At 48.6% G+C, this 13,419-nt stretch overlaps 1 protein-coding gene across 7 annotated transcripts in view; it reads right to left on the bottom strand.

Moving 5' to 3' along the window:
• Nucleotides 1-13,419, bottom strand: part of ERN1 (endoplasmic reticulum to nucleus signaling 1) — a 98,305-nt gene that overhangs the window by 24,693 nt on the left and 60,193 nt on the right. For 6 of the 7 annotated variants that reach the window (XM_082373672.1, XM_082373674.1, XM_082373675.1 and 3 more), the window contains 7 exons: nucleotides 11,940-11,973; nucleotides 10,809-10,881; nucleotides 9,436-9,508; nucleotides 7,173-7,295; nucleotides 3,567-3,668; nucleotides 2,529-2,790; nucleotides 1,188-1,266 (listed from right to left, as the gene is read on the bottom strand). In XM_082373672.1, the coding sequence (XP_082229798.1) occupies nucleotides 1,188-1,266; nucleotides 2,529-2,790; nucleotides 3,567-3,668; nucleotides 7,173-7,295; nucleotides 9,436-9,508; nucleotides 10,809-10,881; nucleotides 11,940-11,973 (746 nt within the window). The remainder of the gene's footprint in view (nucleotides 1-1,187; nucleotides 1,267-2,528; nucleotides 2,791-3,566; nucleotides 3,669-7,172; nucleotides 7,296-9,435; nucleotides 9,509-10,808; nucleotides 10,882-11,939; nucleotides 11,974-13,419) is intronic. The other variant, XM_082373678.1, reaches the window with a different exon arrangement.

The following is a 13,419-nucleotide window of genomic DNA, read 5'->3' as shown; positions in this document are numbered from 1 at the left end:
ATTGGGCGGGAGCAGCCCCTCCCTCAGGACGTGACAACGCTGCACTGAAAATTTGGGGGACGTCCCTGGTAGTCCAGTGGTTAAGACTCCGAGCTCCCAATGCAGGGGGCTTAGGTTCGATCCCTGGTCAGGGAAGTAGATCCCGCATGCTGCAACTAAGACCCGGCACAGCCAAATAAATAAGTATTTTAAAAAATAAATACATAAATAAAATAAAATTCCGATGTCTTTTATTTATGTATTTATTTTGGCCACACCGCGCAGCACGCAGGATCTTAGTTCCCCGACCAGGGATTGAACCCGTGCCCCTTGCAGTGGAACTGCGGAGTCCTAACCACTGGACCGCCAGGGAAGTCCCTCGGACGTCTTTTGAAACGTGGACATCTCTTTAAATGTGGGAACTGGGAAACAGGAAGGGTGTGTGTGGAATTCCAAGAGGCTACTGTGAGAAGCAGATATCAGTGAAGGAGTTACACATGATACAAGTGACCAGGGTGGGAAAGCTCCAGCCACGAGCCCGGTGCTGGCTCGGGCACCGCTGGACCCGGGCAGGCGCTGCCCTGACACGGGAGCAGAGGACTGGCTCACTGTGAAGACAGGAGATGCCAACCAAACGGTTCAGACGTCATAAGGACCAAAACGGCGGCCAGGACGGTGATGCCTCAGACACTCAGAGACTGAGCGCCTGCGGCGGCCTGGCGAGGTCCGAGGAGGCTGGACCGCTCACAAAAGGATGGACAGGATTCGAGGAGGACAAAAGGAACACGGGAGAGCATCTGAGGTGTGAGGCGCAGCCTGAACAAGGGAACTCTTGGAACTCAGGGAGAAGATGGACAGCGCAGCCCCGCAGAGACACCAGCCGTGTGGCAGTGGACGGGTGTCGCGGGGCTGGCCTGAGGGGAGCGTGAACCCCAGCTGGGGAGTCTACACTTGAACCTGAAAGCCAAGAGGAGTAACCGGGGCTTCCTAGGCTTAGGAGGCTGCTTTAGTTCCATGCATCTCTTCTCGTGAGGTACCGACAGAACGCGGTACACGTAGAAATCGTTTCTGAGGATGTTAAGATCTGTGTCCTGCATCCTTAACTAACAGGATGTTCATATAGAATTCAGTCGTTCGTTGCTAAAATGGCACAGGAGTGTTTCGGAGGCTGCATCTATGAGGCCCCCCACCCCGCACAGTGGACTCACCACAACGGCGACCCCCTCGTGTACCATTGAGGGGGAAGCGTAGAGGCTGGTAGAGTATTTCCCCACATACAGGGTGGGCCTAGGAGACAAAAAGATACATGCATTCCACTGTCATTTAATTTCTGGACCCCACAAAAGGGGGCTCTTTGGAGAGGAGAATCACAGCCCCGAATCCCACGCCTAGGAGGAAGCACATTAACCCCCGAGGCTCTCTGGGCCATGGGGGTGTGAAGACAGGGTGCGGCCCTGGGAACCAGGAACGCGGGACTGCAGGCCCCGCTGTCACTGATGCCTTCGAAGCGGGCACAGGCCACCTGCCTGCCAGCCGGGGTTTCCTCATCTGCAAATGGCGGGGCTGCGCTCTCTCACCCCCGCGACAGCCTGAGGAAAGGACCACGAGCAACGATCACCCGGGACAGACTGGAGGCTTGTAACCATGGCACAGCCTCCACGACGGCCCGACCAGGGTGCTTTGACAACTGAGCTGCCACCAGAATCCCCACTGTAGTGTCTTGTGGTGCCTAAAGATTCTAGAGGTTTTACAGAAGCCCTGAGAGAGCCAACTGCTCTTATCCAGGGGATGCACAGGGAATCCCAAACCCGGCGAGACTTCCAGTGGGTCCCTGTTAGGGGCATCGAGGAGGGGAGGGGCTCTGGCTTTGTCCGTGGTTGTCATCAGCGTGACAACGCGAGGCTGCACATCCAGACCCTGCTGGTTACTAGCAATAGCCAGTCTGGGGTGTGTCACCTGCTCAATTCTCTAAACCTCTCTCAACAAACCACCTGACATTTGAACGGTGCCGTAAATTCAGAGAACATTTCGCACTCACCTGATCTCCTCCACGGCTCGGCAAAATGGGAAACTGAGGCTCAGCAAGGCTAAGGGACCGAGTTGCAGGCTATTCACAGGTGGGGATGGAGGACACAAGCCTGCTGAGTCTTAGACACTCACACCCTAACACTTTTGTCTTGATTTTTAAAGCAAATACAACTTACAATAAAATTTTAGAAAATAACAGAAAGTTAAAAAATAAATACATCTCTCGTATTCCCACCACCTGAGATAGATCCAGATTGTACTATAGTTACACAAGGCAGTCTCTTCCCTATTCCCACTCGTAATTTTAATTTAATATCTGAGAATCTGAAGCATCCTGGGGTGTCCAGTTCTTAGATTCTGAGGTTTCAGAACAAGCCGCTCTTGGCTCTTTATGTTCCTCACGGCTTCAGGGACGCCTGCCCCGAGCCCTGGTCCTCGGTTCACGGTGCGGCACACGGCTGCTGCAGCACCGCAACACCAGGGCCACAGCCGCCCCCTTCTGCCCCGAGTCCCCGACTCACATCAGCTTGCTCTTGGCCTCCGTCTCCTTGGGGAACGGGTACTTCCACTTGGTGATGCGCCCCACCTCCCCCGACATGAAGGTCAGGTAGCGCAGGGTCTCCACAGCGACGTTGATGTGCATCACCTTCCGCAGACCCTCCCGCTGCCAGATGTAAAAAGCCACCACGGGCGAGGCATAGTTTTGGATCCACAGGACGTCCCCAGATTCACTGTCCACGGTCACCACCAGCCCATCGCCATTGGACACAAAGTGGGACATTTCTGTACAGATCAGATAAACATAGCGCGTCGAGTCTCACCCAGCTTGCGACCACATCCTCTACTCCCCTGGCAAGCTGCAGCCACTCAGCTAGAGGAAACAAGCCTTCTGGAGTGTCCTCAGATCGCCTCCAAACAGCTCCACTGGCCCTACGATAGCAAGACACTGAGAGCTGCCGGGTTTATAAATATGAGACAGGGTCACCCTCTCACTTGGTAATGTTCTTTCTTCACTTGGTAATAGCATTCGATTCAATTAGTGGGATTCAGTTACTGAGAAGAAAAGAAGCAATGGAGAGCCTATGAATCTGGCATTTGACAGCAATCATTTCAAACTACCGAGCAAGCTGAAAGTCAGGGCTGACCACTGCCACTGCCCACATGTGACCGCAGAGGAGGTCTGTCAGACTTTCGGGTACCAGTGTTAAGATGGGAAAACGGGCTTTTATGTCACAAGCTGATGTTTAATTCTGCTTCTGCTTCCCATGGGCTTGTAGTTACTTCCTTCTGTGACACAGAGGGACTCAACAAAGTGTGTCCTCCCTCTTCTTGGGCTAAACTTGCCACCATTTTACCTGGGTTCCCTCCACACTTCTCGCCCAGGCCCCTGCCTTCAACACTGACTATTGAAGTATTTACTACGAGTCCATGGGAAGTCCAGAACCTGGTGACCAAGAGTGTCTTAAAAGGAAATGCAGCTTCCTGGAGCCCTCGTTTCCCCACAGGTCACAAGTACCCGCCCGACCTCACCAAGCCACCGAGGAGCGGGGGGAACTTACTATATTCCCCGTCGTCCTCGGGCAGCGCAGCCGCGTAGTCGAAGTAGGTGGCGTTCCAGCGGAGCTCGCGGGTTTTGGTGTCGTACATGGTGATGGTGTACTCTGGGGAACACACACCAGCCTGTCACCTGGAGGGGCCACGGCACCTGCGGAGGTGCTGACCTCATCTAAATTATAACAGACGAATCCTCCCTAAATGGTACGTAAGAAAGCCCAGGCCATCCACGTGGAGAGAGGCCACGTGGAGGAAGACTGGAGTCCCAGACGCAGGAGCGAACCTGGCCGACAGCATGTGGAGCACAGACAGGCCACCCACGCTGTGCCCTTGAACTCGAGACTCACAGGATCATGAGCGATGTCTCGGTGTTGTTTTAAGCCACTTAAGTTTTCGGGTGGTTTATTATACAGCATAGCAATAGATAGCTGAGATTAGAAATTGCTACCCAGATGTGGGATGGTGCCATAACAAAAACCTATAACGTGTGGCATTGACTTTGGGACCGGGTGGCAGATGGAGGCTAGAAGAGCAGTAAGGAAACTGCTGCTGGAAGCTGAAAACGATGACCCAGGTTAGGTAGTGGTGACACAATGAGTAGGACTGCTTCTTGCAGTAACTTGGAAAACAGAAAGAAAGTACCTAATAAACTTGTGGATCTGTCTAAGGAGATTTCCAGGCGGAATGCACAACATGCCAAATGGTTTCTCTTAACTGCGTATGGTATGACGCAAGGCAGATAAGCTAAAGAAGAAACCATTCAGTTTTCAAGCTGAATCTAGAGGAACTATAGAGGGTCCAGGACTGATGCCCTAGCTGGAAAAGGTTCTCAATGTAAAAAATGGCCTTAGGGCAAAGATCAGGTTCAGGTGCTACCAGTAAAAAACGGCTTCCGGGTCAAGATCAAATCAAAGATAAGGCTGTAAGACCCTCCTTTGAGGCCTCAGAAAGATTTAAAGTGGTCCTACATAGACCCTCTGCTAGGTAAGAGGGTTCTAAGAACCGTAAGAGTGCTGTCCCATACCTCAAAGTAGAGAGGTTTGTGGGTATGGCTTTATATCTAATGGAGTAGACTATAATTTGACACATGGGAAGCCCACGAAGATTTTTAAGGGAGTAATTCCAGCATGGACCACAAAAAACCGAGACAGTCAAAAATGGGGGGGAAAATAAGTCCTCTTTATCCCCAACTTTCAATGGACAAGGAACAGATTGAGAAAGCTACAAAACCCTGTTTCTTAAGGAAAAGAAAGGACTTCTCAGAGGGAAGGACCAGGTTGCTGAGAACAATATATTGGGGAACCAATTCCAGAGGGCAAGACTGGGCCCTAATCAAGGAATCTTCCCTGCCTTCAGAGTAGGGGGACCTGAAGACATGTGCCTGGCTGGATTCCAGAATCACTAAGGACCCGTGACTGCTGTGTGTCTATCTTTCCCTCCCTTTTTGAATGCGAGCGTCCAGTGCACCTCTCCTATCTGTGTCACCATTGTATGTTGGAGGGGAGATAATGTGTCTCCGTTAATTCACAGGTCTCCAGATCAGGAGGAGCCTCGCCCACTTCCAAACCAGATACAGATCACAAGCTGCTGGATTTTGAGTCCCATGCTATGGCTGGACTTGGGGAGTCTTGGGAAGGGGTGAGTATATTCTGCATATAGGAGGGTTGTGAACTACTGCAGCCAGAGGGAAGACTGTGGTGGAAGGTCTGAAAAGATCACCACCATCAATGCTCCCCATCCCTGTACCTTACGTGACGGTCTTCCCACTATGAGGCTGGGTCTATTTCCCCACCCCTTGATTCCGGGCTGGCCCCGTGACTTGCTTTGACCAACAGACTGCAGTGGAAGTGAAATTCCAGGACTTCTGAGCCCAGACCTTAGAGGCATTGTAATGTCCACTTTTTTTTTTGGCCGTGCCTCACCGCTTATGGGATCTTAGTTCCCAGACCAGGGATTGAACCCAGGCCCTCAGCAGTGAAAGCGTGGAGTCCTAACCACTGGACCGCCAGGGAATTCCCACAATGTCCACTTTTACTCAAGAGGAGAACCCAGCCGCCACGTAAAGAAGTCCAGGCTATCTGCGTGGGGCTGAACCAAGGTCCCAGACATCTGAGTGAGCCCAGCCAATAGCCTGTGGAGTGGAGGCCATCCATCCCTGCTGAGCCCATGGAATTGTGAGCAGTAAAATGTTGGTGTTGGAAGCCGCTAAGTTAGGGTGGTCTGTTATGCAGAGACAGATACGGAAACAACAGATAGCGTTATACGCCCACACGCACACTCCACCGGACGCCAGAGCATAGCCCGATTCCCTCAGACACCGCAATTCTACCTGAGAACCAAACAATGTTTATTCCTGGGTGACGGTGGAACCACTGCAAGGCTTTACTTGATGGAAACAGTAAACAAACAAACAAACCCTAAGCGGTCACTACAGTTGGAATACTTGATATTTATGGGGGTTGGGGGTGGTGGAGAGTCCTGCAGTTTCACAGAGACCCTCCCCTGTGATTACAGGGGAGCTCAGCCAGCCTCTAGGGCCCAAGATTATTAGTCTCACTCATTTTTAGAAAAGCACTGTTTTCCACAGCACCTGAAGGAAGGTTCTGTCTCTCTTTTTTTTAAAGCCTTGGCTACCTGAATGCTTAGACCTAAATTTAGTGCTCAGTTGTAATCACTGCATCTTAGGTTTTGGGTATAATCTTTCCATTCTAAATGTTTTCTTGCTCGCTTCCCCTTTTAGCTCTATTTTAGCCGTCCATTCCACAGTTTTTATGGAGTAGCGGTATAGGTCAGGGGCTGCACACGTGAAACGAGTGAGGCAGATCCCTGGAGGAAAGGGCCCCCACCCATTCCCTCGCTGCAGCCTCTGAACACCTGCTACGTGTCAGGAGTGTGCCAGGTGTGGAGACCTGGCAGGCGAACAGAACCAAGTCCTAGGAAGCCGACAGTCTAGCAGGGGAGGCAGAAAATACGCACCTATGATTTAGAAACACGTAGTGACGAGTGTTGAGAAAGAAGGGGCTCTAGAGGGAGGAGGCGGGAAACGGTGTGCCGAGGAGGGTGCTGCTGACGCCTGGAAGGGCCACCGATGGGCGGTGTGGACGGCTGTGCGTGCCCAGCACGGAGAGCTGTGGTCCCCGGGCAGCGGGGGAGCTGCGAGGCGGGGGAAGGCTTCCCGGAGAGGGAGCCCCCTGAGCAGCGCTGGGAAGGAAGAACGGACGCCGGCCACACAGGCAAGAACGTGTGTACCCGGTAGAGACGGACCCACTACTCCAAGTTCAAAAAAATAGCACTGCTTATTCTGGGACCTGATTGGAAATGTTTAAGTGAGGGAAATGCAGCGGGGGAAGAGGCAAAAGAGGTAGCGGAGGCATCAAGGGGGCTTTGCGGGCTACGGTGCAGTTTAGACTGGAATCCTCAGGCACTGGAGAGCCACTGGGCTGGGGCGCGGCTCTTATAAAGGGGAACGACATGGTGAATCTGTGTGTGGACTAGACAGCTCTGGCCAGCTTCTAGAGAATGAAGCCCGGAGGCAGAGACCCACGGGGAGGCTACTTCAGGTCCTTTTTTGCAGACAGGCAGGTGGTACATGATAAAAGGTTCCTTCTTACCTGTTCGCCCAAGATACAGAAGAGAGGTTGATGGGCAGAGACTATCCGCAAAGGCCGATGACAAAGTCTGCTGTTTCTCCCCGGTCAGGAGGTCAATGACGTACCAGATGTCCTGCTTTTTACCTGCAAGGTCACAAGGACACGCTGTGGTTTACACTCGCCCAATATGGAAAAAAAACATCCCTGCCAAACTAGCAGCCCAAGATGTTCTCTGCACTGACAGACAGGCCTGAAATTCTTACGATGTCAAACACATTTCTCTGTTGCTCCAAGGGTGACAAGGTTAATGGTAATGTGGAGATAATAAAACTTCTTGGACCACTGGGTCTTATAACAACTTAATAACCTAGTCATGGTATAAAAATTTCTCCAAGCCTAATAATGTTAATAACTCACAGATTTTATTGCTCTGATGAGTGGCTTTAAATATGAAAACTCTGGCCTGTAAAGGCAATCCTTTTCCCATAGACTAGGATCTATATAAATCCAGAAATGTACCCAGGGGTTTGTCTCCCTGGTAACCATCATTCATATATCTCAACGTCCCTACTAATGAGCCCTCATGTAAAGAGGATCTACAGTTACTGTTTATAACTCTTAATTAGCTGGTACCTGTGACCGGGCAGTAGAGTTGGTGGCAACCTGGTGCTAATGAGGCCAAAGTTACCTCGACCGTGACCCCAGCCAGTAAGTGACTGCCCAGCCACACGCTATACCCCTCCCCTCATTCAGCTGATTAAAAGGTATAAACAGGTGGAGAGCATAGCCAAACAACACGATTAGGAAAGCTCAAAGCATATGTATCAGTACCTATGGTTATATACACCAGAGCATCCTAGTAACGGCGAGTTCCTAAGAAAGCTGCTTTCTAAATACAGGATATTATTACCACTGCGATTTCAAGATAAATACAGCTCCCACCTGAAGGTCAACGCCTTCACCGTGACGCACATGTTTCTGTTTTGTAAGGCTTGCTTTGTAAGACAAGCCTTGTCTCTTGTCACTTGGCTCTTCCTACCTTATTGGCCAAGTTTCCTATTTCAAGGGACTCTTGGAAGCACAGTACCAAGATGCCAGGAAGATCACAGGGCATTAGAATTTGCTAAAGCTACACTTAGTTCTAACAGAGGTAGCACACATCTGAAACTTGTCCGTGGATCCTGACTTTCCGTTCTCAAAGACAAATCTTAATATGAAAAAGATCTGAAGATAGAGAGAAAACATCACCAAACAGCTGTGACCAGGATCCCTTTCCATCTGGCTTGGCACCCTTCTAGTTACTTCAAGGACCATCACAGTCTGCATAACTCAGCTACCACTTTAATGGATGGATCGGCCAACTGCCACAACTTTAAATGCACCCTAAGTGATGAACTGCTGGTCAGAGCTGGAAGACCAGACAGAAAACAGTGACACAGATGGTGAGAAGATGTTCACCGGGGCCCGGGGCACGGCCCAGAAGACAGAGAAAGCCTGTGTTGATCACTTCCGCTGAATCCCCAGGCTGGTGGCTTCCTCATTCTGAAGGTGTGCAATGAAGCCCCAGTCTCCCTAGACAAAAACTTAAAATCCAGATTGGGCCTGCGCTTGAGGCCCAGAAACGCACATAAAGCTCCCGAGGCATGAATAGGCAATAAGCACTTTCAGTTCCTCAGAAAGAAAGCTGCTTTATAAATACAGGATATTATTACTACTACGCTTTCAAGACAAATACAGCTCTCATTTGTGTTACAAATGCATTTTTATTGACATTTTGGCAGCAACATGGTAAAAGAAAAGCAGCTGATCTGATGCTTTGAAGATGTGACCCCTGTAGGTATGAAGGCAGCTTATCTAAGCAAGCTGTTAAGTGCTGTTTTTATCCAATATTCTGATAGCAGGAAATACTAAGAAAGCCCTATAATTAATAGGCAGAGCCTGGCTTCCCTTTCTTGGCTCAGACGATGGTATTCACTTTAAATTTCATCCAGTTGCTTCTGGGTACGTTGCAAGTTGCAATCTGTAAATCGCAAGGGTAGGTCAACACAGCAGTTAAAAGCTTGTTAAATGAGTAACCTAATGGTGTCAAGTCTGCTCCCAAGTGGAGGGAACCCTTTCTTAATAGGTCAGCTGATCCTGGCGTGAACCAGCACAACCAAGGCAAGAAAGACCTTTCCCAGAAGGGCCAGTGGGGGAGTGACTCTACACCTCTCTCTCAGACACGCCACTTTCCCAGATTCTGGGGTTCATTTCCAAAAGGGATCAAAGTTTCAGGAACCCTTACCCATGTAGAGAATTCCATCCGAACTTCGGCACGGGGATGCCTGCACCAACTCTGGGATCGTAAAGGGAAGTTTCTTAAAAAAAAAAAAAAAAAAGGAAAAGAGAAAAAAAAGTTAACCAAGCCTTCTGCAATTATTACATTTTCACTGCACAGTTTCTGTTACCCAATTCTGCTAAAAGGGGAGGAGCACTGTTGATGGTAGATGGGAGTTTTCCTAACTGGAAACCAGGGAGAAGGGGCACCCCAGGCTCCCCTATCCACTTTGGACAAGCCCTCAGCTCCCAGGTTCTGGGCATTATAAACAAGAATTCTTTTACTTGACAAGCCCCTCAAAGTCTCTTGTCCAGAGCGCTCCTGGGGATGACACAAACCTTCTCCGAAAAGACATAAAAATATGGAGAGTTACACAATCTTTGAAATTCTAAGGGGGGCGGGCAGGAAGAATTGTCCTGTCTTGGAAAACTGTCCCAGAGCCGGCTTGACTGAATAGAAAATGCTCCTCAGACTGGGAGTGAGCCATGAGACTATTCTGAAGAGAAGCAGCCTCGGTGCCCAGCTGAAGCCTCGAGGGAAAGGAGAAGTCATCACCCATGGGCAACACAGGAGTTTGAGGCAGGAAAAGAAGTTTTGGTGTCTTCTCTAGCAAATAATTCTCTACTGAAAAACAGAAGAAAATTGGGTCTTCTGGTATTAAAAGGAAGTTATGGTAGGTGCCAGGAAAAGAAACTCAGAGCAATCCACATGTTTCAACTGCATTTCATCATAAAACCGATTCTTCTGAGTCTACAGCTGACATCTGACAAGCTCTTTTGGTTAATGTTTGTTTCAGAATACTTTATTTTTGGAACATTCTGTGTTCTTGAAACCGTTCCACAGATACCTGCTTCTACGACGCTGTCACCTTTCTCTCCAAGAAAGCAAAGATTTCTCTTGAGCTTTAGTAAACAGAACTTTAAATAACCAATAATGTGGATTCCCCCATCATCCTGATGTTTAAACTAAGCCTTAGCAAAGGAAAAATGCCACGGAGAGGCGGTAACGACTGGGTTTCCCCCAGATGTTTCTGAGGATCAGAAAGTCGTTGCAAGGTTTCCAGTGTGGAGCCTGGCGGTGTCTGCTGAGCGCCTCCTGTGTGCTGGCTGAGCCATGAGAACCTGCTGGCCCAGATCCACGTTTCTGAACTCTGAGCTGTACATTTAAAAGCTCACTGAGGAAGCTGTGAAAAGATACTGATGCCCAGGCCCCAATCCAGACCATCTGATTCAGAATCCCCAGAAATTTTCTTTTAAGCTCTCAGGTGATCTCAACGCGCAGCTAAATTGAAGGTCAGTGGTCTAGAGCCTCCGGAGTACAAAGCAGCTAAATACACTCACCGTCAGGCCTTCATTATTCTTGCCCCCAAGCGTATACAGGCTGCCATCATTGGGATCTGGGAGGAACGCAGGCCTAGAGGTTAAGCAATAAGTATCAGTGGTAGATTATAGCCCAGGGCACAGAGTAAAATACCAAAGCCATGCAAAGCCATGATTGGTGGGGTGGGGGGGAGTGGGGTGTGTGTATGTGTGTGTGTAAAACAATTCCATCCACTGCTCTTTCATTTTAGCCACAGATAATAAAATATCCTTCTGGTGCTCTATACGAGAGTGAAAAAAAAGCAACCTACAAAGGAAAACCAGTACAAAATCACAGAAGACTAAATCATCATTCCGTCAAAGCATCCTGGATGAAGGTAAAATAAGTGAAAAGGACCCAGCAAGTCTGCTTTTCAGTTTCCCAGTCAATTGCATATAGAACTTCAACAATTAATATTTAATAGCATGGCATGGTATGTAAACAGGGAGAACAAATCTGCCTTTGGTGTTCCACAAACATTCATTTTTAGGAGGCAGTAAAAGCAGACTCTGAAAGCTTGACATGAGAAAGAACCTGCCAAGGGGACGGGTCAAGGTCTCTTCAGTAGCTTCCCAGGAAGCAGGTTCGAGGTGCTCTTTTGTAAAGTTAATCTGCTAACGACTGAACTATGACACGTCACTCAGAAACCCCTTGTTGAATCTTTCCTCTAATGAGTTTATAGCATCATTTGAGGTGCTATCATCTTGGAGGTGCTATCCAACTTTTACTCCAAAACACACACTCTAGTAGCAGGTCACGTTCCTGTCTCCTCTCCACGGTTAAGCACAGTGAAGAGGGAGAGATCTAAAGACCCCTGGGCCCTCCTGAGGACTTGGGAAGCTTAAGTTCAAAACTCGACTTAAGTTACATCTCAAATAAGCCTTTTTAATACCATTGCCTTCCCACCCCGCCCCCCAGGGAACTGACCACCCTCTCCCCAACACAGGCTTCTTTCTTTCAAAGCACCTGTAAGACTTCCTATGTCTCAGTCACTCTCATTCTACCTTAAATTTATGCATACGTGTACTCCCACCAATTAGCTTCGTAAACACTGATTGAATAAAATAGAAAATGAATTAAAGGGAAGTGCTGCAGCAAATCAGAAAACTTACTCTTCCACGTGTGTTGGAACCTGCAGGACCGGATCTGTGCAAAAGAACGACAAGAAAGGCATCGTCAGACAGACTCTAAAATATCAAGATTCCTAGAGTTCCCAGGACTAGCTCACAAGATGGACCGATAAATTTACCTACATGAGATAACGTATGTGAAGGCACTTTAGAAAACTCACACACAGAAACACAAATGTAAGCTCTTACAACTGTCGCCGAGATTGGAGAGAGGCCTGAGAGCAGAAGGGCACTGCTGTCAGGAAACGTGCCTCTAACTTGGGGGACGGGCATAGAAGGAAACACTGGTGACAACCCGCAGTGGACAATGGGTCACAATGTCACTATCTGACACATCAAGGACTTCTAAAACCTAAATCATCCCTTGGTCAGATGCCTGTCCTGCTGCTAGATACTCCCATTGGGAAAAGCAAAACTGTGACTTAAGAAGCAATTTGGGGCTTCCCTGGTGGCGCAGTGGTTGAGAATCTGCCTGCTAATGCAGGGGACACGGGTTCGAGCCCTGGTCTGGGAGGATCCCACATGCTGCGGAGCAACTAGGCCCGTGAGCCACAGCTGCTGAGCCTGCGCGTCTGGAGCCTGTGCTCCGCAACAAGAGAGGCCGCGATAGTGAGAGGCCCGCGCACCGCGATGAAGAGTGGCCCCCGCTTGCCGCAGCTAGAGGAAGCCCTCGCACAGAAACGAAGACCCAACACAGCCAAATAAATAAATAAATAATAATTAAAGGTGCTAATACTTTAAAAAAAAAAAAAAAAGAAGCAATTTGGCTGTTGATGAGAATTTGACTGGATGGTAAGTGGTAAATACACGCCTTTGGGGCGGCAATATGACAATTTTAGAGCCCTGAGTGTTCATTCTTCTTGATTCCCTTCGATCCATTAATTCCATTTCTAGAAAATCTAGTTTAAAAACAACACAAAATGTGGAAAATGCTTTCAGTACAAAGATCCTTACAGCAGCATCACAAATGACCTAACTATTCAGTGATATGGTTAAATTATGGACTGTCCACTTGGTAGAAAATTAAGGCTTCTGAAAGGGCTTATAAAGTTTAAAAAAAATGTATAAATCTTTATACTGTTATGTTCAGGAGAAAAGATAACATCGTACCTAGAGTCTTCATGCAGCTGAGGAGAAAAACCTTCAATATGCATTAAAAAAAAACTAGATGGAAAGGCCAAAAAAAAAAAAGTGGGAACTGTAAGTTATCTTTGTTGGAAATAGAAATGACTCCCCCACCTTTTCTATATTGCCCAAAATTTCTACAAAAGTAGGCATTACTTTTGAAATCAGAAAAGAAGTTTTTTCTCCAAGTCAGTTTTAATATCTGCAATAGTCTGAGTGGCAGAATTCCTCCCTAGGTTCTCCTGGGCACAAATCAAGAGGACGCGCCTGATTCCATGGGGTGGATGGAGGTGGGAGAGGCCACTGACACTGCTGTAACAGAGCTAAATCCCCAGGC

Source organism: Balaenoptera borealis (genome assembly GCF_965194805.1).
Source record: "Balaenoptera borealis genome assembly, chromosome: 20".
NCBI classification, from domain to species: Eukaryota; Metazoa; Chordata; class Mammalia; order Artiodactyla; family Balaenopteridae; genus Balaenoptera; species Balaenoptera borealis.
The sequence above is the reverse complement of the archived record's forward strand: the minus strand, read 5'-3'. Positions and strand labels throughout refer to the sequence as shown.